The sequence below is a fragment of the Neoarius graeffei genome, chromosome 10 (assembly GCF_027579695.1).
Source record: "Neoarius graeffei isolate fNeoGra1 chromosome 10, fNeoGra1.pri, whole genome shotgun sequence".
In the NCBI taxonomy this organism is placed as follows: domain Eukaryota; kingdom Metazoa; phylum Chordata; class Actinopteri; order Siluriformes; family Ariidae; genus Neoarius; species Neoarius graeffei.
In genome coordinates, this window is record NC_083578.1 from 10,299,047 (window position 1) to 10,317,900 (window position 18,854).

General features: G+C 40.4%; 1 protein-coding gene across 9 annotated transcripts in view; it reads right to left on the bottom strand.

Annotated features, from left to right (window-relative positions):
• Positions 1-18,854, bottom strand: part of ep400 (E1A binding protein p400) — a 122,161-nt gene that overhangs the window by 42,497 nt on the left and 60,810 nt on the right. For all 9 annotated transcript variants that reach the window (XM_060931259.1, XM_060931258.1, XM_060931255.1 and 6 more), the window contains 8 exons: positions 18,508-18,677; positions 16,385-16,581; positions 14,084-14,195; positions 13,698-13,967; positions 13,536-13,610; positions 9,579-9,713; positions 9,433-9,477; positions 9,185-9,338 (listed from right to left, as the gene is read on the bottom strand). In XM_060931259.1, the coding sequence (XP_060787242.1) occupies positions 9,185-9,338; positions 9,433-9,477; positions 9,579-9,713; positions 13,536-13,610; positions 13,698-13,967; positions 14,084-14,195; positions 16,385-16,581; positions 18,508-18,677 (1,158 nt within the window). The remainder of the gene's footprint in view (positions 1-9,184; positions 9,339-9,432; positions 9,478-9,578; positions 9,714-13,535; positions 13,611-13,697; positions 13,968-14,083; positions 14,196-16,384; positions 16,582-18,507; positions 18,678-18,854) is intronic.

Genomic DNA, 18,854 nt, shown 5'->3' on the forward strand with positions numbered 1-18,854 from the left:
AAATTTCGGTGTGTAAAGGGAAAGGAATTACTGGCTAGTGGCCTAGTGGTAGCGTGTCCGCCTGTCGATCGGGAGATCGTGAGTTCTATTCACGGTCGGGTCGTACCAAAGACCATCATAAAAATAGTACCTACTACCATCTGGCAAGGCACGCTGCAATACAGATGTGAGTGGGGAGTTAAACTCTCGTGGTTACCAGAGGACTAGCCCCCCACTGTAACCCTAGCTATGTAATAGGCGAGAGGCCGAGGGCTGTGGAAACGGAGATCGGCGCCGCCCGATGCGCCACATGGCGTGGGAAGGACTTTAACTTAACTTTAAAGGGAAAGGGCTCAAGCCTAATCCGAGCACCTGTAAATCTCAGAGCCCTCAGACGGCACTGCCTCAAGAACTGTCATTCATCTACAGCTGATATAACCCATGGATGCAAACGGCACGCCTTTTGGCGGATGCCGCCTTTTTCACGGCTGTCTGGCGGACTTGTGTGAATTGCGCAGATCCGATGAGGTTTTTTTTGGGGGGTGGGGGGTTGGAGTGTCTGATTATAATTTCATCAAAGTAAATTCTGTATTAAAATTACTAAATAAGCAAATGCCGTTACAGTCCATGAAACATAGGAAGTATAAGTATGAGAAGAAAACAGTAAATCAGAAAGCTGCGCACGTAAAGCCAATTGGCTGCGCGCCATTATCTGCTGCTGGCTGCACTTCACTGCACGCGCAAGGATTTCCGTCAGTCCAACGTAAGTTACGTAACTGGCTTTACGTGCGCAGCTTTCTGATTTACTGTTTTCTTCTCATACTTATACTTCCTATGTTTCATGGACTGTAACGGCATTTGCTTATTTAGTAATTTTAATTCAGAATTTACTTTGATGAAATTATAATCAGACACTCCAACGCCCCCTAAAAAAAAAAAAAAACCTCATCGGATCTGCGCGATTCACACAAGTCCCCCAGACAGCCGTGAAAAAGGTGCCATCCGCCAAAAGGCTCGCCGTTTGCATCCATGATAACCACATGGGCTCACGATTACTTTGGCAAACCTTTGTCAAGCACTAAAATACGGAGTTACAAACACAAACTCCAGTTAAAATTTTACTGCGCAAAAAGGAAGCTTTATGTTAACTGTGTCCAAAAGCACTGTTGGTTTTTCTGGGCTCTGAGGCATCTGGGATGGACCATCACACAGGGGAAACGTGTGTTATGGTCAGACTGATCAGTATTCCAGATCTTTTTTTTCTTTGGAAGAAATGGACACCGTATGCTCTGGACCAAAGACAAAAAAAAAAAAAAAAAGACCATCCAGACTGGTACCAGGAACAAGTCCAAAAGCCAGGGCGTGTCAGCGCACTTGGCAAAGCTAACTTACACTTCTGTGATGGAGCATTAACGTAGAAAAGTACACTGAGGTTCTGGAGCAACACATGCTGCCTTCAAGACGACATCTTTTCCAGGGAGATTTCAACAAGACGACGCAAAACAACATTCTGCACACATTACAAAGGCGTGGCTGTGGAAGAAGAGGACGTGTCTCCTCTGTCCCCAATAGAGTATGTGTGGAGAATTTTAAAACGAAAAATATGACAATGACGACCCTGTACTGTTGCACACCTTAAGACCTGTTTGCAGGAAGAATGGGGACAAAATAACACCTCAAACACTTCATCACGAATACCCCTTTTCCACCAAATCAGTTCCAGGGCTGGTTCGGGGCCAGTGCTGGTGCTGGTTCACAACTTGTTCAACTTGCGAGCCAGCTGAGAACCAGTTTGCTTTTCCATAGCTCGCGGTGCTAAGGGAAGACACGTCATTACGTCGCTGTATACGTCAGTTACGTCGCTACGTTTGCATAAACCTTGGCGCGAATATCGAAGCAAAAACAACACGGAAGAAGCAGCAGCAGCAACAACAATAATAATAATGGATGACTTCGCGTTTGTACAGCTGCTGCTTCTCGTCGCTTAAAAATGGCGATCTTTCGCAGTCTTGTTATTGTTGTCGGTCTTAACAACTCCGCCCCCCCGCTGACGTAAGCGGTTCTTTCCTCTGGCCCAGCAGAGAGTTGGTGCTAGCCTGGAACCGGTTTTTCTGGCCCCAGAGCCAGTTCTTTGTCAGTGGAAACAGAAAACCCGGTTCCAAACTAAGCACTGGCCCCGAACCAGCCCTGGAACTGCTTTGGTGGAAAAGGGGCATTAGTGTCTTCAGTCCCTAAACATCTTTTAAGCGTTATAAGAAGGAATGGCGACATTACAAAAAGTGGTAAATGCTTTACCATCCCAACTTTTTTTTTTTTAAGGCCCACTTTACACGGGGACGGTCTGAAACAAAAACGCAAAAGTCCGTTTTTGTTCTCACTTTTTTCCGCATCTACACGACCGTTTTCAAGGAGGAAATCTGCGTCTATACGGTGACGCATAAATGCGTGGAATTCAATTGGATGTGCATGCCAGGCGGCTAGGTGGTGCTGTGAAAGACCTCTGCTATGTCTGCACGCATGCGCATCGTCTTCCGTCTTGTCTGATCTGCACATCTGCGCCGCGAAAAAACTTTGACTACTCTGGCTATGGTAAGTAAGAAAGTAAGTAAAAAAGTAAGAGCGTACTATACCCGCCTCTGTTCATTAATGGTATATGTGCAGATTCGGTATAGATGTTCGAAGGACTCCTGGACATTTATTAAAGCTGCCAGAGCAGCTTGAAGGTCCGTTGGATCGATGTAATCAGACATGCTCTTACTTTTTTACTTACTTTCTTACTTCCCGGGCTGGCATGTACAGTATATGACATATGTATGACGTAAACGCGTACCCGACGTGAGCAGATCCGAGCAGAGTTTCGCGTATTGGGTAGTTTAGACGGATATGCAACGGGGGCTGTTTTTAACTTATCCACTCTGGAAGGCGTTTTCAATTTTTTCTGTTTTTCAGCCTCGGAAACGCCGTCCCCGTGTAGACGAAAGGCACTTCCGATAAAATATTTAGTCGTTTTTACCCGACAGCGTCCTCGTGTAAACGGGCCCTAAATGTGTTGCAAGGAACAAAATTTAAAATTGTATTTATTTTGGAAACAAAAATACTCTAATAAAATTCATGAGGTACATCAAACAATGTGCTGCTGTATTGCTTTGTGTGTAATACAAGTCAACGATTCGTTACAAATCATTTTCAGTTTTAATTTAGTTTCAACTAGGGGTGGGACATTAACGCGTTAATTAAGATTAATTAATTTCAAACAAATTAATGCGTTAAAAATATTAACGCATTTTATCGCAGTTTGCATGCCAAACAACCCGGAACCGTTGTTAGTGCACTGTGTTATGGTGCGACAAACATACTGACGCACACAGTTCCAGTTACAGCAATGGAGCTTGAAAGCGCGCCGGGTCTGCTGGACGGTAAATTTATATTCAAAAAACGACCCGATGGAACTGTTGATAAAACCACAGTTTATTGCAAACTGTGCAGAAAGGAGTTTGCTTATCACAGAAGCTCGTCAACTTTACGGTACCATTTAAATGCCGAGCATGTCACCGCGATTACTGAAACAGCTGCAGCTCAAGGTAGCAGTTCTGGTCAGCAGTGCAAACTCGAAGAAATGGCTGGATTCCAGAAGAAAATGAGCAGGGCAACGTCGGAAAATTTAACGAACACGCTGGCCAAGTGGATTGCCCTGGACTGCACACCGTTATCGGTGGTAGAAGACAAGGGTCTATGAGATGTATTGCAGATTGCGGCGTGTGATCCAGAAGGTAACAACTAAAATGGTTAGTAAAATGGCACTGAAACTTTAGTCTCTTCAATTTTGGACAGGGACCATACCTTTGTTGACTATTTTGAAATGAAATGCAATTTGTTTTTTCTAAGACGCTTTTTAAAGCCACTTAAACCTTAGTCTCTTCAATTTTGGACAGGGACCTTACCTTTGTTGACTATTTTGAAATGAAATGCAATTTGTTTTTTCCAAGACACTTTTTAAAGCCACTTAAACCTTAGTCTCTTCAATTTTGGACAGGGACCTTACCTTTGTTGACTATTTTGAAATGAAATGCAATTTGTTTTTTCCAAGACACTTTTTAAAGCCACTTAAACCTTAGTCTCTTCAATTTTGGACAGGGACCTTACCTTTGTTTACTATTTTGAAATGAAATGCAATTTGTTTTTTCTAAGACGCTTTTTAAAGCCACTTAAACCTTAGTCTCTTCAATTTTGGACAGGGACCTTACCTTTGTTTACTATTTTGAAATGAAATGCAATTTGTTTTTTCTAAGACGCTTTTTAAAGCCACTTAAACCTTAGTCTCTTCAATTTTGGACAGGGACCTTACCTTTGTTGACTATTTTGAAATGAAATGCAATTTGTTTTTTCCAAGACACTTTTTAAAGCCACTTAAACCTTAGTCTCTTCAATTTTGGACAGGGACCTTACCTTTGTTGACTATTTTGAAATGAAATGCAATTTGTTTTTTCCAAGACACTTTTTAAAGCCACTTAAACCTTAGTCTCTTCAATTTTGGACAGGGACCTTACCTTTGTTTACTATTTTGAAATGAAATGCAATTTGTTTTTTCTAAGACGCTTTTTAAAGCCACTTAAACCTTAGTCTCTTCAATTTTGGACAGGGACCTTACCTTTGTTGACTATTTTGAAATGAAATGCAATTTGTTTTTTCCAAGACACTTTTTAAAGCCACTTAAACCTTAGTCTCTTCAATTTTGGACAGGGACCTTACCTTTGTTGACTATTTTGAAATGAAATGCAATTTGTTTTTTCCAAGACACTTTTTAAAGCCACTTAAACCTTAGTCTCTTCAATTTTGGACAGGGACCTTACCTTTGTTGACTATTTTGAAATGAAATGCAATTTGTTTTTTCCAAGACACTTTTTAAAGCCACTTAAACCTTAGTCTCTTCAATTTTGGACAGGGACCATACCTTTGTTGACTATTTTGAAATGAAATGCAATTTGTTTTTTCCAAGACACTTTTTAAAGCCACTTAAACCTTAGTCTCTTCAATTTTGGACAGGGACCATACCTTTGTTGACTATTTTGAAATGAAATGCAATTTGTTTTTTCCAAGACACTTTTTAAAGCCACTTAAACCTTAGTCTCTTCAATTTTGGACAGGGACCTTACCTTTGTTTACTATAGCAAAATGAAATGCAATTTGCTTTTTCCAAGACACTTTTTAAAGCCACTTAAACCTTAGTCTCTTCAATTTTGGACAGGGACCTTACCTTTGTTTACTATAGCAAAATGAAATGCAATTTGTTTTTTCCAAGACACTTTTTAAAGCCACTTAAACCTTAGTCTCTTCAATTTTGGACAGGGACCTTACCTTTGTTTACTATAGCAAAATTAAATGCAATTTGTTTTTTCCAAGACACTTTTTAAAGCCACTTAAACCTTAGTCTCTTCAATTTTGGACAGGGACCATACCTTTGTTGACTATTTTGAAATGAAATGCAATTTGTTTTTTCCAAGACACTTTTTAAAGCCACTTAAACCTTAGTCTCTTCAATTTTGGACAGGGACCATACCTTTGTTGACTATTTTGAAATGAAATGCAATTTGTTTTTTCCAAGACACTTTTTAAAGCCACTTAAACCTTAGTCTCTTCAATTTTGGACAGGGACCTTACCTTTGTTTACTATAGCAAAATGAAATGCAATTTGTTTTTTCCAAGACACTTTTTAAAGCCACTTAAACCTTAGTCTCTTCAATTTTGGACAGGGACCTTACCTTTGTTGACTATTTTGAAATGAAATGCAATTTGTTTTTTCCAAGACACTTTTTAAAGCCACTTAAACCTTAGTCTCTTCAATTTTGGACAGGGACCTTACCTTTGTTTACTATTTTGAAATGAAATGCAATTTGTTTTTTCCAAGACACTTTTTAAAGCCACTTAAACCTTAGTCTCTTCAATTTTGGACAGGGACCTTACCTTTGTTGACTATTTTGAAATGAAATGCAATTTGTTTTTTCCAAGACACTTTTTAAAGCCACTTAAACCTTAGTCTCTTCAATTTTGGACAGGGACCTTACCTTTGTTTACTATAGCAAAATGAAATGCAATTTGTTTTTTCTAAGACGCTTTTTAAAGCCACTTAAACCTTAGTCTCTTCAATTTTGGACAGGGACCTTACCTTTGTTGACTATTTTGAAATGAAATGCAATTTGTTTTTTCCAAGACACTTTTTAAAGCCACTTAAACCTTAGTCTCTTCAATTTTGGACAGGGACCATACCTTTGTTTACTATTGCAAAATGAAATGCAAGTTGTTTTTTTCCAAGACACTTTTTTAAAGCCACTTAAACCTTAGTCTCTTCAATTTTGGACAGGGACCTTACCTTTGTTTACTATAGCAAAATTAAATGCAATTTGTTTTTTCCAAGACACTTTTTTAAAGCCACTTAAACCTTAGTCTCTTCAATTTTGGACAGGGACCTTACCTTTGTTTACTATAGCAAAATTAAATGCAATTTGTTTTTTCCAAGACACTTTTTTAAAGCCACTTAAACCTTAGTCTCTTCAATTTTGGACAGGGACCTTACCTTTGTTGACTATTTTGAAATGAAATGCAATTTGTTTTTTCCAAGACACTTTTTAAAGCCACTTAAACCTTAGTCTCTTCAATTTTGGACAGGGACCTTACCTTTGTTGACTATTTTGAAATGAAATGCAATTTGTTTTTTCCAAGACACTTTTTAAAGCCACTTAAACCTTAGTCTCTTCAATTTTGGACAGGGACCTTACCTTTGTTGACTATTTTGAAATGAAATGCAATTTGTTTTTTCCAAGACACTTTTTAAAGCCACTTAAACCTTAGTCTCTTCAATTTTGGACAGGGACCTTACCTTTGTTTACTATTTTGAAATGAAATGCAATTTGTTTTTTCCAAGACACTTTTTAAAGCCACTTAAACCTTAGTCTCTTCAATTTTGGACAGGGACCATACCTTTGTTGACTATTTTGAAATGAAATGCAATTTGTTTTTTCCAAGACACTTTTTAAAGCCACTTAAACCTTAGTCTCTTCAATTTTGGACAGGGACCTTACCTTTGTTTACTATAGCAAAATGAAATGCAATTTGCTTTTTCCAAGACACTTTTTAAAGCCACTTAAACCTTAGTCTCTTCAATTTTGGACAGGGACCTTACCTTTGTTTACTATAGCAAAATGAAATGCAATTTGTTTTTTCCAAGACACTTTTTAAAGCCACTTAAACCTTAGTCTCTTCAATTTTGGACAGGGACCTTACCTTTGTTTACTATAGCAAAATTAAATGCAATTTGTTTTTTCCAAGACACTTTTTAAAGCCACTTAAACCTTAGTCTCTTCAATTTTGGACAGGGACCATACCTTTGTTGACTATTTTGAAATGAAATGCAATTTGTTTTTTCCAAGACACTTTTTAAAGCCACTTAAACCTTAGTCTCTTCAATTTTGGACAGGGACCATACCTTTGTTGACTATTTTGAAATGAAATGCAATTTGTTTTTTCCAAGACACTTTTTAAAGCCACTTAAACCTTAGTCTCTTCAATTTTGGACAGGGACCTTACCTTTGTTTACTATAGCAAAATGAAATGCAATTTGTTTTTTCCAAGACACTTTTTAAAGCCACTTAAACCTTAGTCTCTTCAATTTTGGACAGGGACCTTACCTTTGTTGACTATTTTGAAATGAAATGCAATTTGTTTTTTCCAAGACACTTTTTAAAGCCACTTAAACCTTAGTCTCTTCAATTTTGGACAGGGACCTTACCTTTGTTTACTATTTTGAAATGAAATGCAATTTGTTTTTTCCAAGACACTTTTTAAAGCCACTTAAACCTTAGTCTCTTCAATTTTGGACAGGGACCTTACCTTTGTTGACTATTTTGAAATGAAATGCAATTTGTTTTTTCCAAGACACTTTTTAAAGCCACTTAAACCTTAGTCTCTTCAATTTTGGACAGGGACCTTACCTTTGTTTACTATAGCAAAATGAAATGCAATTTGTTTTTTCTAAGACGCTTTTTAAAGCCACTTAAACCTTAGTCTCTTCAATTTTGGACAGGGACCTTACCTTTGTTGACTATTTTGAAATGAAATGCAATTTGTTTTTTCCAAGACACTTTTTAAAGCCACTTAAACCTTAGTCTCTTCAATTTTGGACAGGGACCATACCTTTGTTTACTATTGCAAAATGAAATGCAAGTTGTTTTTTTCCAAGACACTTTTTTAAAGCCACTTAAACCTTAGTCTCTTCAATTTTGGACAGGGACCTTACCTTTGTTTACTATAGCAAAATTAAATGCAATTTGTTTTTTCCAAGACACTTTTTTAAAGCCACTTAAACCTTAGTCTCTTCAATTTTGGACAGGGACCTTACCTTTGTTTACTATAGCAAAATTAAATGCAATTTGTTTTTTCCAAGACACTTTTTTAAAGCCACTTAAACCTTAGTCTCTTCAATTTTGGACAGGGACCTTACCTTTGTTGACTATTTTGAAATGAAATGCAATTTGTTTTTTCCAAGACACTTTTTAAAGCCACTTAAACCTTAGTCTCTTCAATTTTGGACAGGGACCTTACCTTTGTTGACTATTTTGAAATGAAATGCAATTTGTTTTTTCCAAGACACTTTTTAAAGCCACTTAAACCTTAGTCTCTTCAATTTTGGACAGGGACCTTACCTTTGTTGACTATTTTGAAATGAAATGCAATTTGTTTTTTCCAAGACACTTTTTAAAGCCACTTAAACCTTAGTCTCTTCAATTTTGGACAGGGACCTTACCTTTGTTTACTATTTTGAAATGAAATGCAATTTGTTTTTTCCAAGACACTTTTTAAAGCCACTTAAACCTTAGTCTCTTCAATTTTGGACAGGGACCATACCTTTGTTTCCTATTGCAAAATGAAATGCAATTTATTGTTTACAGCCATTAAATGAGCTTGAATCTAAAAATCATGTCTGTGTATTATTTGAACTCTTCACATATTATTGAGTTACATAAAATAAATGTCGCTTTTGGGGCAAATACGGTAGTGCGACTGATTGAGATTAATTAATTACAAAGCCTGTAATTAATTAGATTTTTTTTTTAATCTAGTCCCACCCCTAGTTTCAACACATTGTTCCAATGTTTTCTGAACTGGGGTTGTACAAGAACTACAGGAACGCCAGTTGTGTTTGATTTCCTACCAGACTGGTCCATCTTGGGTCTCTTGTGCTCTTTGCGGCTGTACACCGGGGGCAGTTTGGACTCTGGCATGGGGGCGGAGTCATACATGAGGCAGATCACAGAGTCGATGTAGATGTCGTTATCGTCCTGAGGTGGCGTCGGCGGAGTCCACAGCTACAGCAAGAACAGATGGAGAAACAGGAGATCACCATCTCTCTATGTAATGCATCGGAATGCTACATGTAATATATCTACAGGATTGTCTCACCGGCATGATTTCTGTCTGACCATCTGCAGACTCAAACACGTACTCCTTCAGAGCAGGAAAAAAAAAAAACAAACACTTCAGCACCAACAACATGGAATACTTTCAAGTTTCCAAAGATGCTTATTTGAAAGCGTCTGAAAGTGTACCATGTTGTAGGCATCCTCTCTGGTGTAGGTGAAGAGGTCTTCTTCGTCTTCTAGATTCACCCGCTCGTCTTCTTCGTGCTTTCGCTTCTGTTGTTGTCGCAGCTCCCAGACTCGTTTAGCAGCTTCTATTCGCTCCTAAACCCATGCACGAAATGCAACACGATGAGGAATGAGTTGATTATTTTCCTATTAAAGCAAGTTTTCTTTTAAACATGGATGCAAACGGCGAGCCTTTTGGCGGATGACGCGTTTTTCACGGCTGTCTGGGGGACTTGTGTGAATCGCGATTTGTTTTTTTTTTTTTAGGGGGCGTTGGAGTGTCTGATTATAATTTCATCAAAGTAAATTCTGTATTAAAATTACTAAATGAGCAAATACCGTTACAGTCCATGAAACATAGGAAGTATAAGTATGAGAAGAAAACAGCAAATCAGAAAGCTGCGCATGTAAAGCCAGTTGGCTGCGCACCATTATCTGCTGCTGGCTGCACTTCACTGCACGCGCAAGGATTTCCATCAGTCCAACGTAAGTTACGTAATTGGCTTTACGTGTGCAGCTTTCTGATTTACTGTTTTCTTCTCATACTTATACTTCCTATAGACCCTTCCCACGTGACGTCACGACAAACGCGGCCGCCATTTTGGACATGAACTACCAGTAGTCTACCACAGCCAACAACGAGGAACGACAGCGAAGCATCGAAAGGAATATAGCCATCAAAGAAAGTTTTTACTTTCAGCAAGACTTCCATCATGCCATTATATTGTTGTGCACCTGGATGTAGTAACCATCAACACACAAGGCAAGATTTATCATTTTATCGGATCCCGACAGATGCTGACCGACGGAGAAGATGGATGGTCTCTAAAATATTGGCAAAATGATGTTTATTGAGGGCGGCACGGTGGTGTAGTGGTTAGCGCTGTCGCCTCACAGCAAGAAGGTCCTGGGTTCAAGCCCCGGGGCCGGCGAGGGCCTTTCTGTGTGGAGTTTGCATGTTCTCCCCGTGTCCGCGTGGGTTTCCTCCGGGTGCTCCGGTTTCCCCCACAGTCCAAAGACATGCAGGTTAGATTAACTGGTGACTCTAAATTGACCGTAGGTGTGAATGTGAGTGTGAATGGTTGTCTGTGTCTATGTGTCAGCCCTGTGATGACCTGGCGACTTGTCCAGGGTGTACCCCGCCTTTCGCCCGTAGTCAGCTGGGATAGGCTCCAGCTTGCCTGCGACCCTGTAGAAGGATAAAGCGGCTAGAGATAATGAGATGAGATGAGATGAGATGTTTATTGACATAGCAATCGTGTGTAACGGGAAGCATTTGCATATACAAAGTGTGTTTACATCAAAGATAAAATAAACTGATATGACAACGACTGCTGCTGCCAGGTTGGGGACACAAACTAGTAGAAAGGAAGTGTGCCAACAGACTTCCTTTGTGGTCGATTCTGCTTTAAGGTAAGATGCATTTAATTATTCGTCTGCTGTGGGTTTGGAATCGGTAGCCTGACCTAGGGCTGGGCGATATGAGAAAAAATTATATCACGATATATTTTTTCAAAATTTTCGATAACGATATATATCACGATATAAATCAAATCACCATTTTTGTATTTTCTTTAATTTTCTGCTCAAAATATGAACTTTACAAATTAGTAGTTCCTTCCTAATTAACAAAAATAGCTTAACAAGCCTTCAAGTTTCACAGAACCGAAACAAACTGGATGCACATTCTTTTGTTCTTTTTATTCAAATGAATAAACTGAAAAATAAAAACTATATACCATTGTTAATCATTTGTGCAAATTCTAGCAGCTTTCAAATAAACAAAGACATATTGACGTGTAAACCTTATGCTGCGAGGAGAAAAAAAGTGCAATCCTGTACGTCAGTGCGTTTAAGGTTTTGTGTAACACTTTGTTGTATGTCCGATTTTAAATATCCAAAATACCTCCACACAACCGAAGATCTCTGGCCCTTCTTTTCAACGATGTCCTCCAGGGCAGTGCTCTGACTTTCCTGTTCAGAACTCCGGTCAGTCGGCTTCTCGCTCATTTTTATAATCGCTTTGTTTCACGCTTTGTTGGAGAAATGCCGCGCTCCTGCAAACTTCACCACAGCCATGCTGTGCGTTGCTGCTACACGTGTGTGTGTTTGTGTGTGCACGCAACCTAACTTGACGTGGCTCTCTTCCAACTGATTGGTTACGTGCGGTACTGTTTAGTTATGATTGGCTATTCACGTGTCTGTCAAAACTTCGGATGAAGTAATTTTATTGAAGGCGTAGGCTTATCGTAGGCATATCGTACGTGTCTAATTTCTAATCGTAGAGATTTTATATCGTGAATAACATCGTAATCGTAAAATCGCCCAGCCCTAGCCTGACCGATTCGTTCATGTTTGTGGTGCCATTTGTTTGCTGACGCGTGTTGAAATGGAAGATTGGTTGTTGACATGATTTCCAGTGATGCTTTGGTGCTCCTGTGGATCAGATGTGTTGAGTAGCCTGACTGTTTTTTTTTTTCCTTGCGTGTGGTATCATTGTTGACGCGAGGTTGTTTTTTGAACATGCCAATGCGGACACGATTTCCCCTGATGAGTTATGACTTCAGACGCGATGCGTGTGTGGAGTCCGCGTGATATGTGCGTAAGATAGGCTTCTCATGTGTTTGGAGATCCGCGCTCTGAGACAAGCGCAAGCACCCGCCCCCCCCCAACGGAAAAAAAGGGACCCCCTGAAAATATCGGCATAGTTCGAACACTGGGTTGGAGAAAGTAATGGCAAATAGTGAGTGCACAAACCATAGAAGGTAAACTGTACACAGCGCCAGGGCAGTGTGATGGTATGTCTACTTTTAGATTGTGTCAGCTTATCAATGAACACACTCGTCACTCGACGAGTTTCACGTCTTTACGACGGATACTTAAATGTGTGTTAGGTATTATTGTTGCAGTCTAAGCAGTCATTGTAGCAGCTAGATGAGCGAGAACCGAAAGGGTCTGTGCCATAAACCGTTATTTCTTCATGTCCAAAATGGCGGTCGCGTTTATGAAGGTCATGTGAGTGAAAAGGGTCTATAGGGGTGTTCACACGGCAACTTTTACTCCACTGTAGCGCCACTGTAGAGCGTTCACACAGTACAAAGTTATACCGGTGTCGCCCCTGAAAGCTGCTTAAACCGGTGCAAATCTAACCCTGCTCGGGAGGTGGTTTAAGAAATTTACTCCGGAGTAAATGCTAGTTTGCGGGGCAGCACCGATATAAAATGGGACGTCTGAACGCTACAGGGGTCGACTCGCTACGCGTGAGGAGAGTCGATTACATACGGGCATTGCATAATTTGCATCCTGGTATTTTGCGCTTCCAAAATGGCGAATATCAACAACAACAGAACTGCGTGTCTTCCAGTGTTGCCAGATTGGGCGGTTTTAAGTGCATTTTGGCGGATTTGAACATATTTTGGGCTGGAAAACGTCAGCAGTATCTGGCAACACTGGTGTCTTCATCCACGTTGTTTTCCCGGCGCTTGGCGATGCCATGACAACCGGGAAAAGAAAGTACATTTTCACGCATGCACATATTTCATTTCCGCATTATTACTATCGTATAGCACGGTCGCAAAAACTGCCGTGTGAACGCCAGTGGGGCTGCACCGGTGCTAACACGCTTCTCTCAAGTAAGCAGGTTGTGACGTGTGAACGCGCCACAAAATTTACACCGGTGTAAAATATATATCGCAACAAAATACATCGGTGCAGCATCGATGCAAATATGTGCCGTGTGAACACCCCTTATGTTTCATGGACTGTAATGGCATTTGCTTATTTAGTAATTTTAATACAGGATTAAAAACTCATCGGATCTGCACGATTCACACAAGTCCCCCAGACAGCCGTGAAAAAGGCGGCATCCGCCAAAAGGCGCGCCGTTTGCATCCGTGCTTTAAATCCCTCTCCTCTTACCTTAACAGCGGCCACATCTTCACTGATGTGAAGGTACTCCAGGTACTGAAGCGCATATCTTTCAATAGGAGTCAGCTACAGCAAATATAAAGACATTTATAATGTAATAAGAACAAATTTCTCCAAGCCATCACACCACGTTAATAATCTGAAGCTAATTACCTGTTCCACGACAGATGCCAGCTCTTCTAGCTGAGAAGACTCGTCCGTCGCCTCACCCTCCTCTTGCTCCGTTTGTGCCTCTCTTTTCATGCCCAGCCTGTCTTCTGGGTGAAGCGACTGTAGCGTGATGGTGTTGAGGGCCTGGATGTACGGCCTGGCCACGTGTGGAGGGATGGACTCTGATGGAGACGGTTCCTGATGCAGCACGACGAACTCCTCGACCTTCTCTCCAGATCCGGCTTCTACCTCAAACAGGTCCTGGATAGTGCGCTGGACGAAACATAAAGAAAGAAATCATTAGATGCAAGACTTCAAAAGCTGAGACTGTAAGAGTCAGTAAGAAGGAAAGGTCTGGTGCAGTGTGTTCTAGTGATGTAGGCGTGTACCTGCGTGAGGAAGGCGAGCGTATAGTCCGTCCCTTGTGCTGCCACTTCTCTAATCAGGTCCTTCGTGCCGTTCTTCAGCAGTTTCTCCTCTATGGAGTTTCCACTCTCCAGCCTGAGGGAATCAACATTTAGGCCCAATCCCAATTCTAATTTCTACCCCTACCCCTCCCCCTTCCCCTTGGCCCTTCCCCTTGAAACTGAGCTACAAGGGATAGGGCTTGAAATTCAACCCTTACGTATTGGGATAGCCCTTCAACGATCGCATACGTCATTGCGTACCTCCGTCAGCGTTTACGTTAGCAAAACGCGACCAAATGCGTCACTGGCTGCGACCAGCCGCTACAGTCAGAGCCAGAGGCAGAACCAGAAATCTCTGCCGGCAGGGTGTGATTTGTTAACTAACACCACTGAATGGGATATCTTTGGCGCTTTGTGCACCACATCCGACAGAATGAGGTGTCAGAACACTCATGTAAACAATAAAAGCGAGAATAACAGAACAAAACGTACGCAGTCAAGCAACTGAAAACAATACTCACTCCCAAAGCTTTTTAGCAGCAGCTTGGATTTCAGAAATCGCTGCTCATTCTCAGCTCGAAAGCGAATCAAGCGGCGTGTTTCCTCTGGATAACAACTTAAAACACGTAAATAATGGAGAAAATACATTTATGACAATCTTTCGCCGTGGGAACCGCCATCTTTCTGAAATCCGCATGAAATCTCGCTGAAATCCGCATGGCATTGTGGGAAATCACTCAAACCCCTTCGTTCGGAGTCAGCTCCAGGAAAATCTCCGTTTGGAGGGGTACAGAAGCCCTACCCCTTCCCCTACCCCTCCGCGGTAACTGGGATTGGGATACCCCTACCCCTTCACGTGAACGCGCAAAATGGAGGGGAAGGGCCAAGGGGTAGGTCCAAGGGGTGAAATGGGATTCGGCCTTAGACATTATCACTACGTTCAGACTGCAACCTGAAACGACCCATATCCGATTTGTTGTGAAATCCGATTTTTTTTGTTAGGCCGTTCACATTACCAATTATATGAGACTTGTATGCGATCTCCGATATGAACGGAAAATGACCCAAAAGTTTCCCGCATGCGCAAATTGACACGTAATAAGCACATCTACGTAATACGTAAACCAAAAAAAAGCGCACTCTTCATGTTTACTAATGATTTCTTTTTTTGTTTGTTTGTTTGTTTAATTATCTGGTTAGTGTTAAAGTGTGAGGTCTCGTGTGTGTTTTTGTTTCTGAACTGAAATGAAAACGTGTAGCCTGGTAACGAGGGTTGACTCCTAAATGTCTCTCTAATTTCTATATAAGTGCACTACATGTTACTGGGAAGTAATGGATTTTTAAACTCTATATAGTGCACTCGAGCTTCAGTAGGCAGTCATTTGGGATACGGCCGCTGTATTACCAAACTCTTAATTCAGGCTTAATAATTTGCACGTATTTATTTCGTCATATTAATAAACTTTTTCTACATTTTTATAAATATTTATTTAGATTGTTTATAGCCAGCTGAATTCTGCAACTTCTCTCTGCGCTGGCTCAAGGTGCAGAAACACCAGTGCAGTTTGCTATGGAGATGAGGCGAGACCTGGCGATGTGGTTTTTGTGGCGGCGGCGGAACTCACACAATAATCTGATTAATGCGGGCAGCAGACTAATGAGACCGAAGGTGTCAAATTACTGGAAATTTCCAGAACAATCTTATAATCTTGTAATACAGGATGGTTTAAGTTATAAATCAGTTATAGAAACTGTTTTATTTAATCAGGCTAACAGATCAACATCCAGGTCCCTACCAAATCCACCATTAGCTTGATCAATTCTATAAAAGTCTATTTAAATTCTGAAAACTGTACAAATGTTGTTGTTTTCCACCAAAGAGGCGGGATTAGCCAACGCAGAATAGTGACGTTTGTCTCTTGTTGATGACGTGTAGGTCGCATGAATGCGACCTGTCCGGTCAGACTGCAGTCGCATGTGAAAATAACGGATATGCATCGGAATTAGGACCACATATCCAAGCATGTGAAAAAATCGGATCTGTGTCGTTCAGATTGTCAATAACAAATCGGATCCAGGTCGCATATGGGCAAAAAAAAAATCGGATATGGGTCGTTTCAGGGTGCAGTCTGAACGTAATCTATGCTTCCTCTAATCTATCCAACTTGATCCATTTGAGTCAAAAAGTTCAGACGTGTCTTTATTTCCTTATTCATTTCTAAAATTTCTCTTTTTTAATAACTCCTCTTTCTACATAAGCATGCGTCGCTGCTACACACGCACCTGTAAATGTGGATGTCTTTGGAGCGTCCGACTTTGTCGCACCACTCCTGCGTACGGGCGTCCATGCTGGGGTTGAGATCCGTGTCGTAGAACACAACCGTGTCTGCGTCAAACACGTGGCCCACGGCAGAGCAGCAGCGGTTAGTCAGGATGGCACAGAAGAACTGTCTGTTGCAGTTGAATGCCTTCATCTGATCCTGAGGGAGCAGGGCAAGCACCAGAGATGTTCGAGCGATCTGAACTCTTATACTTTCAAATGTAATAGATTAACAGTAACTAAACGTGGCAAACAACGGTGGAAAGAGAAAAAAACAAAACCCTTCACACTTTTTACCATTCAGGAAGTTGTAGATAAACATGCTCAACATACGATGAACTAAAATTTCATTGTACATTTGTGCAGTGACAGTAAAGGCATTCTATTCTATGTAGCATGATGAAGAAATTAAGATGGCGGTGGTAAGGTGGCTATGCTAAGCTGAAGACGAGAGAAGGCATCCTGCTGTTAGAGAACTCCTGGACGTTAGGATCTCCTAAGGCCCTGCGGCGAACTGGATCCAGCAGGGAGGGGAGAGAGCTCAGTGTTCTAGCCCACAGAGACTCTCAGGGTCCAGGAGTTGAATAAGGAAGGAAGGAAAGAGACAAAAAAACAAGACAAGAAAGGAAATAAACAAGGAAGAAAAACACTTTGTTTATTTCCTTCCTTGTTTATTTCCTTCCTTGTTTTGTTTTTTTGGTTTCTTTCCTTCTTTCTTTCCTTCCTTCCTTGTTCAACTCCTGGACCCTCAGAGACTCTGTGGAAATAAGGAAGGAAGAAAACAAAGGAAGAAAACAAAAACAAACAAAGAAGGAAGGAAATAAGGAAGGAAACAAAAACAAACAAGAAAGGAACGAAGGAAGGGAATAAACAAGGAAGGAAGAAAGCAAACCAACAAACAAGGACAGAAGAAAACAAAAACAAAGAAGAAAGGAACTAAACAAGGAAGGAAATAAACAAGGAAACAAAAACAAACAAGGAAGGAAGAAAAAGAAGAAAGAAGGAAGGAAACAAAAAAGAAAGAAATGAAGAAAGCAAATAAACAAGGAAACAAAAAAACAAACAAGGAAGGAAGAAAACAAAAACAAACATGCAAACAAGGAAACAAGGAAGGAAGAAAAACAAAGAAGGAAGGAAGGGAGGAAGGAAGGAAGGAAGGAAACAAAAACAAACAAGAAAGAAATGAAGGAAAATAATAAACAAGGAAGGAAGAAAGCAAACAAACAAACAAGGAAAGAAGAAAACAAACAAAGAAGGAAGGAAATAAACAAGGAAACAAACAAGGAAGGAAGGAAACAAAAACAAGCACGCAAACAAGGAAGGAAGAAAAACAAAGAAGGAAGGAAGGAAACAAAAACAAGCACGCAAACAAGGAAGGAAGAAAAACAAAGAAGGAAGGAAGGAAACAAAAACGAACAAGAAAGAAATGAAGGAAAAGAATAAACAAGGAAGGAAGAAAGCAAACAAACAAACAAGAAGAAAACAAACAAGGAAACAAAAACAAACAAACAAGGAAGGAAGGAAACAAAAACAAACAAGCAAACAAGGAAGGAAAACAAACAAACAAACGAAGGAAGGAAGGAAGGAAGGAAGGAAGGAAGGAAGGAAGGAAGGAAGGAAGGAAACAAAAACAAGGAAAGAAGAAAACAAACAAACAAAGGGAAGGAAATAAACAAGGAAGGAAGGAAACCAAAACAAACAAGCAAACAAGGAAGGAAGAAAACCAACAAGGAAGGAAGGAAGGAAGGAAAACTAAAAGAAAGAAAGAAAAAGAAAGAAAGAAAGAAAGAAAGAAAGAAAGAAAGAAAGAAAGAAAGAAAGAAAGAAAGAAAGAAAGAAAGAAGGGAATAAACAAGGAAGGAAGAAAGCAAACAAACAAGGAAGGAAGAAAACAAGGAAACAAAAACCACCAAACAAGGAAGAAATGAAGGAAGGGGAGAAAATAAATAAATAAATAAAAGGCTGGGCAAATATTTTATTTTTTGCACATCTTGGTCCAAAAGTGTCAATGTTCTGTTACACTTACAAACTAACTCAAACTCTGCATAAACCCTGCATGCTTCTTTTTTAAATACTATCTGAATACCTGTCGCTTATGGTGGGAGAGGCTCTCATCCAGGCGGACAAACGTAAAATGTCGGCGGTCCAGAAAGGTCTCCAGGATATCCAGCATGCTGGCCATCTGAGTGAAGATGAGCACTCTCCTGCCCTCTGCCTTCAGCTTGTGCAGCAAGATAGACAACGCCTCCAGCTTACCTACACACACACACACACACACACGTTTATACATTAAATCCTGAAAGCTAAGTAGCAAGAGATGGACATTTAATCCATCATAAACACTGAGTTGTCATTATATTAGATACGTTAATCCTGTAGCTCCAGGACATTTTATATGATGTCCATATTCTTCATTTGCACGCGACATCATAG